Source organism: Anomaloglossus baeobatrachus, chromosome 2 (assembly GCF_048569485.1).
Source record: "Anomaloglossus baeobatrachus isolate aAnoBae1 chromosome 2, aAnoBae1.hap1, whole genome shotgun sequence".
NCBI classification, from domain to species: Eukaryota; Metazoa; Chordata; class Amphibia; order Anura; family Aromobatidae; genus Anomaloglossus; species Anomaloglossus baeobatrachus.
Window position 1 is genome coordinate 787709776 of NC_134354.1, and position 7226 is coordinate 787717001.

The 7226-nt window shown below is 63.9% G+C and overlaps 1 protein-coding gene across 1 annotated transcript; it reads left to right on the forward strand.

Annotated features, from left to right (window-relative positions):
- Positions 1-2094: 2094 nt before the first annotated feature.
- LIPT2 (lipoyl(octanoyl) transferase 2) lies at positions 2095-6072 on the forward strand. Its single transcript, XM_075337644.1, has 2 exons — positions 2095-2685; positions 5731-6072. The coding sequence occupies exons 1-2, from the start codon at positions 2241-2243 to the stop codon at positions 5973-5975; spliced, it is 690 nt and encodes a 229-aa protein (XP_075193759.1). The 5' UTR covers positions 2095-2240; the 3' UTR covers positions 5976-6072.
- Positions 6073-7226: the final 1154 nt, after the last annotated feature.

Sequence of the window (7226 nt, forward strand, 5' to 3'; positions counted from 1 at the left end):
TCCACTTTCTCCCTGATGTCTCCTCCTCCCCACAGTGTCTCCTGTCCTCCTTCCCTGGTGTCTCCACTCCTCCTCTTCTCTGTGTCCCCTCCTCTCCACTTTCTCCTTGATGTCTCCTCCTCCCCACAGTGTCTCCTGTCCTCCTTCCCTGGTGTCTCCACTCCTCCTCTTCTCTGTGTCCCCTCCTCCTCTCCACTTTCTCCCCGATGTCTCCTCCTCCCCACAGTGTCTCCTGTCCTCCTTCCCTGGTGTCTCCACTCCTCCTCTTCTCTGTGTCCCCTCCTCCTCTCCACTTTCTCCCCGATGTCTCCTCCTCCCCACAGTGTCTCCTGTCCTCCTTCCCTGGTGTCTCCACTCCTCCTCTTCTCTGTGTCCCCTCCTCTCCACTTTCTCCCCGATGTCTCCTCCTCCCCACAGTGTCTCCTGTCCTCCTTCCCTGGTGTCTCCACTCCTCCTCTTCTCCGTGTCCCCTCCTCCTCTCCACTTTCTCCTGATGTCTCCTCCTCCCCACAGTGTCTCCTGTCCTCCTTCCCTGGTGTCTCCACTCCTCCTCTTCTCCGTGTCCCCTCCTCCTCTCCACTTTCTCCCTGATGTCTCCTCCTCCCCACAGTGTCTCCTGTCCTCCTTCCCTGGTGTCTCCATTCCTCCTCTTCTCTGTGTCCCCTCCTCCTCTCCACTTTCTCCCCGATGTCTCCTCCTCCCCACAGTGTCTCCTGTCCTCCTTCCCTGGTGTCTCCACTCCTCCTCTTCTCTGTGTCCCCTCCTCCTCTCCACTTTCTCCCCGATGTCTCCTCCTCCCCACAGTGTCTCCTGTCCTCCTTCCCTGGTGTCTCCACTCCTCCTCTTCTCCGTGTCCCCTCCTCCTCTCCACTTTCTCCTGATGTCTCCTCCTCCCCACAGTGTCTCCTGTCCTCCTTCCCTGGTGTCTCCACTCCTCCTCTTCTCTGTGTCCCCTCCTCTCCACTTTCTCCCCGATGTCTCCTCCTCCCCACAGTGTCTCCTGTCCTCCTTCCCTGGTGTCTCCACTCCTCCTCTTCTCTGTGACCCCTCCTCCTCTCCACTTTCTCCCCGATGTCTCCTCCTCCCAGTGTCTCCTCTCCTCCTTCCCTGGTGTCTCCTCTTCTCTCCGGTCTTCTTTCCTCCTCTGCCTCTCATCCTCCCCTGGTGTCTCCTCTCCTCCTCCCCTGGTGTATCATCCTCCCCTGTGTCTCCCCTCCTCTCTCGTCTTTTTTCCTCATGTCCCCTCCTCCTTCTCTCCTGGTGTCTCCTCTCCCTCTCATCCTTCCTCGGTGTCTTCTCTCGTGTCCCATCCTCCTTCCTCGGGGTCTCCTCTCGTGTCCCTTTTTTTTCTTCCCCGGGGTCTCTCCTCTTCTGCCTCTCATCCTCTCCTCGTGTTTCCTCTCCTCCCCAGTCTTCTCTCATCCTCCCCTAGTGTATCCTCTCCTCCTCTGCTATCCCCTCCTCCTCTCATCTTCCTCCCTGATGTCTCCTCTCCTCCTTCTTGGTGTCCGCTCCTCCTCCCCTGATGTCTCCTCTCCTCCTCCCTGGTATCCCCACCTCCTCTCCTCGTGTCTCCTCTCCTCCTCCGCCCCTGGTAACCGTTTCTCCTCCTTCTCTCCTGATGTTTCCTCTCCTCCTCCCTGGTGTCCCATCCTCCTCCCCTCGTGTCTCCTCTCCTCCTCCCTGGTGTCTCCTCCTTCTCCCCTGGTGTCTCCTCTCCTCCCTGGTGTCCGCGCCTCCTCCCCTGGTGTCTCCTCTCCTGGTGTTTCTCCTCCTCCTCTCCTGTTGTCCCCTCCTCCTCTCCTGGTGTCCCATCCTCCTCCCCTGGTGTCTCCTCTCCTCCTCTCTGGTGTCCCCTCCTCCTCCCCTGGTGTCTCCTCTCCTCTTGGTGTCCTCTCCTCCTACCTGGTGTCCCCTCCTCCGGTGCCTCCTCCTCTCCTGGTGTCCCCTCCCCTGATGTCCCCTCCCCTGGTGTCCCCTCCTCCCCCTCCCTGGTGTCCCCTCCTTCTCTCTGGTGACCCTTTCCTCCCCGTTGTGTCCCCTCCTCCCCCTCCCTGGTGTCCCCTCCTCCGGTGCCTCCTCCTCCCCTGGTGTCCCCTCCCCTGGTGTCCCCTCCCCTGGTGTCCCCTCCTCCTCTCCTCCCTGGTGTCTCCTCCTCCTCCTCCTCCTCCCTGGTGACCCTTTCCTCCCCGTTGTGTCCCCCTCTCCCCCCCGGCCTCCCGTTCTCCTCTCCCCCCCGGATGTCGCGCTCCCCGGGCCGGCCGGTGCTCCGGGTGCTGCGGCTCGGGCTGCTCCCGTTCTCGGAGGCTCTGGTGGAGCAGCGGCGCTGTGCCCGGGCTCTGCGGCCGGAGGCGGGCGGAGGCCGGGACTCCCTGCTGCTGTGCGAGCACCGGCCGGTGTACACGGAGGGGATCCGCGGCGGCTCCGGGCAGGACGAGGCGCGGCTGCGGGCTCTGGGCGCCGACTTCCATCGCACGGACCGCGGCGGCCTCATCACCTTCCATGGCCCCGGGCAGCTGGTGTGTTACCCGGTGCTGGACCTCCGCCGCCTGCGCCGCTCCCTGCGGGCCTATGTGTGCGGCCTGGAGGGCGCCGTCATCCGCCTGTGCCGGGGGCTGGGGCTGGAGGCGGCGAGAGCCCCGGAGACCGGAGTCTGGGTGCAGGAGCGCAAGATCTGCGCCATCGGTGAGGACGGGGACTACAGGGCTCAGTACAGCAGACCGGGGACTACGGGGACCAGCACGGCGAACCGGGGACTACGGGGACCAGCACGGCGAACCGGGGACTACGGGGACCAGCACGGCGAACCGGGGACTACGGGGACCAGCACGGCGAACCGGGGACTACGGGGACCAGCACAGCAGACCGGGGACTACGGGGACCAGCACGGCGAACCGGGGACTACGGGGACCAGCACGGCAGACCGGGGACTACGGGGACCAGCACGGCGAACCGGGGACTACGGGGACCAGCACGGCGAACCGGGGACTACGGGGACCAGCACAGCAGACCGGGGACTACAGGGCCCAGCACAGCAGACCGGGGGACTACAGGGCCCAGCACAGCAGACCGGGGGACTACAGGGACCAGCACAGCAGACCGGGGACTACGGGGACCAGCACGGCAGACCGGGGACTACGGGGCCCAGCACGGCAGACCGGGGACTACGGGGACCAGCACGGCAGACCGGGGGACTACAGGGCCCAGCACAGCAGACCGGGGACTACGGGGACCAGCACGGCAGACCGGGGGACTACAGGGACCAGCACAGCAGACCGGGGACTACGGGGACCAGCACGGCAGACCGGGGGACTACAGGGCCCAGCACAGCGGACTGGGGACTACGGGGACCAGCACGGCGAACCGGGGGACTACAGGGCCCAGCACGGCAGACCGGGGGACTACAGGGCACGGCGGACCGGGGGACTACGGGGACCAGCACGGCGAACTTGGGGACTACAGGACCCAGCACAGCAGACCGGGGGACTACAGGGCCCAGCACAGCAGACCGGGGACTACAGGGCCCAGCACGGCGAACCGGGGGACTACAGGGCCCAGCACAGCAGACCGGGGACTACGGGGACCAGCACAGCAGACCGGGGACTACAGGGCCCAGCACAGCAGACCGGGGGACTACAGGGACCAGCACAGCAGACCGGGGGACTACAGGGACCAGCACAGCAGACCGGGGACTACGGGGACCAGCACGGCAGACCGGGGACTACGGGGCCCAGCACGGCAGACCGGGGACTACGGGGACCAGCACGGCAGACCGGGGGACTACAGGGCCCAGCACAGCAGACCGGGGACTACGGGGACCAGCACGGCAGACCGGGGGACTACAGGGCTCAGCACAGCGGACCGGGGACTACGGGGACCAGCACAGCAGACCGGGGACTACAGGGCCCAGCACAGCAGACCGGGGGACTACAGGGCCCAGCACAGCAGACCGGGGGACTACAGGGACCAGCACAGCAGACCGGGGACTACGGGGACCAGCACGGCAGACCGGGGACTACGGGGCCCAGCACGGCAGACCGGGGACTACGGGGACCAGCACGGCAGACCGGGGGACTACAGGGCCCAGCACAGCAGACCGGGGACTACGGGGACCAGCACGGCAGACCGGGGGACTACAGGGACCAGCACAGCAGACCGGGGACTACGGGGACCAGCACGGCAGACCGGGGGACTACAGGGCCCAGCACAGCGGACCGGGGACTACGGGGACCAGCACGGCGAACCGGGGGACTACAGGGCCCAGCACGGCAGACCGGGGGACTACAGGGCACGGCGGACCGGGGGACTACGGGGACCAGCACGGCGAACTTGGGGACTACAGGGCCCAGCACAGCAGACCGGGGGACTACAGGGCCCAGCACAGCAGACCGGGGACTACAGGGCCCAGCACGGCGAACCGGGGGACTACAGGGCCCAGCACAGCAGACCGGGGGACTACAGGGCCCAGCACGGCAGACCGGGGGACTACAGGGCTCAGCACAGCGGACCGGGGACTACGGGGACCAGCACAGCGGACCGGGGACTACGGGGACCAGCACAGCAGACCGGGGACTACGGGGCCCAGCACAGCAGACCGGGGGACTACAGGGCCCAGCACAGCAGACCGGAGACTACAGGGCTCAGTACAGCAGACCGGAGACTACAGGGCTCAGTACAGCAGACCGGAGACTACAGGGCTCAGTACAGCAGACCGGAGACTACAGGGCTCAGTACAGCAGACCGGAGACTACAGGGCTCAGTACAGCGGACCGGGGACTACGGGGACCAGCACAGCAGACCGGGGACTACGGGGACCAGCACAGCAGACCGGGGGACTACAGGGCCCAGCACAGCAGACCGGAGACTACAGGGCTCAGTACAGCAGACCGGAGACTACAGGGCTCAGTACAGCGGACCGGGGACTACGGGGACCAGCACAGCAGACCGGGGGACTACAGGGCCTAGCACAGCAGACCGGAGACTACAGGGCTCAGTACAGCGGACCGGGGACTACGGGGACCAGCACGGCGAACCGGGGGACTACAGGGCCCAGCACGGCAGACCGGGGGACTACAGGGCACGGCGGACCGGGGGACTACAGGGCTGAGTAAAGCGGACCGGGGACTACGGGGACCAGCACAGCAGACCGGGGACTACGGGGACCAGCACAGCAGACCGGGGGACTACAGGGCCCAGCACAGCAGACCGGAGACTACAGGGCTCAGTACAGCGGACCGGGGACTACGGGGACCAGCACAGCAGACCGGGGGACTACGGGGACCAGCACAGCAGACCGGTGGACTACAGGGCCCAGCACGGCGGACCGGTGGACTACAGGGCCCAGCACGGCGGACCGGGGGGACTACGGGGCCCAGCACGGCGGACCGATGGGGACTACGGGGCCCAGCACGGCGGACCGGGGGGACTACGGGGCTCAGCACGGTGGATCAGGGGGGACTACAGGGCTCAGCACGGTGGATCAGGGGGGGACTACAGGGCCCAGCACGGAGGATCGGGGGACTACGGGGCTCAGCACGGCGGATCGGGGGGACTACAGGGTCCAGCACGGCGGATCGGGGGGGACTATGGGGCTCAGCATGGCGGATCGGGGGGGACTACGGGGCTCAGCATGGCGGGGACTATGGGGCTCAGCACGGCGGATCGGGGGGGACTATGGGGCTCAGCACGGCGGATCGGGGGGATTACTGACCCTGTGCCTTCCTCCCGCAGGCGTGCACTGCTCCTGCTACATCACCCACCACGGCCTCGCCCTGAACTGCAGCACTGACCTCTCCTGGTTCCGCCACATTGTGCCCTGCGGGATTGTGGGGAAAGGCGTCACCTCGCTGACCGCGGAGCTGGGCCGGGAGGTCACGGTGGACGAGGTCATCCCGCGGTTTTTGGAAGCCTTCCAGGAAGAGTTCGGATGCGCTGTAGAATATGAGGATAATCACATGACCGCGGCGCCGATGTAGAATCATACCGCTATAATGGACAGACGTGGAGCGCGATTATTCTTTGCGCAATGTCGGATTTTCTGTTATTAAATGGCGCAATCATTGCTGGCTGTAATGGTGAAATGACGCATCTTCTGTCGTCTGGTCGCTGAGCGGCTTCTCCCCGGCCCTCTGTAGCTCTTCCTGGCAGTCAGACATAGTGACACAATCACTTCCTCCCGTCCCTCTCATTGTACTGATCCCAGCACCCGGATCCTCCCACCCAAAATAAAAATTACCCCCCAGATTGTCCACAACATGGTACAATGCTGAAGAAAGGGTGTACAAAGAGGTGATCCTAGGGCACAATTAAAACTGGACTTAGGGAAGTAAACTGATTGGGAAAGCGCATTCCAGAGAACTGGTGTAGCACAAGAGGAGACCGGGAGATGACGGGGAGATTGTACAGGTTAATATCGACACACGGGGGAGATGAGATGTAGGGCAGTGTCGGGAGGACGGGTAGGTGGGAGACGGATGAGGAAGAGATGTAGGGCAGTGCCGCAATGTGGGGAGGACAGGTAGGTGGGAGACAAATGAGATGTAACGCGGTATTGTGCAAAGTATAGGTAGGTGGGAGACAGGAGGAGATGTAGAACGGTGCAGCACAGAGAGGAGGATGAGTAGGGGGGAAGCAGATGTAGGGTGGTGCTGCACTGACAAGGACAAGTAAATGGGAGACGTGAGGAAGAGATGTAGAGCCGTACACTACTGTGGAGAGGATGGGTAGGTGGGAGACTGACATGAGGCGATGTTGGGAGGTGCAGCACTGTGGAGAGAACGGGTGAGGAGCGAGACATTATGAGATGTGGGTAGATACAGCACTGTGGAGTGGACGGGTAGGGTGATAGATGAGGAGATATAGGGCGGTGCAGCACTGGAGAGGACGGGTAGGTGGGAAACAAATGAGATGTAGGGTGGTGCAGCACTGTGGAGAGTAACGGTAGGTGGGAGAGAGTTGAGGATATGTAGGGTGGTGCAGTGGAGAGTATAAGTAGGTGGGAGACAGAAGATGTAGGGCAGTGCAGCACTATGGAGAGGACAGGTGGGGTGATAGAGCAGAGGAGATGTAGGGCAGTGCAGCACTATAATGAGGATGGGTGGGGTGATAGTGGAGGAGATGTAGATTAGTGCAGCACTGTGGAGAGGACAGGTATAGTGGTAGCCACAGTAGAGTTAGAAAGCCCCAATGAACATTAGAGAAAAGTCATCCGAATTCAGTGATGTCCT

Bases quoted from the DNA above. Each gene is read 5' to 3' on its own strand.
- LIPT2 (XM_075337644.1), top strand. From the start codon at position 2,241: ATGTCGCGCTCCCCGGGCCGGCCGGTGCTCCGGGTGCTGCGGCTCGGG. The intron at 2,686-5,730 runs GTGAGGACGGGG...TTCCTCCCGCAG, and splicing joins GCGCAAGATCTGCGCCATCG to GCGTGCACTGCTCCTGCTAC.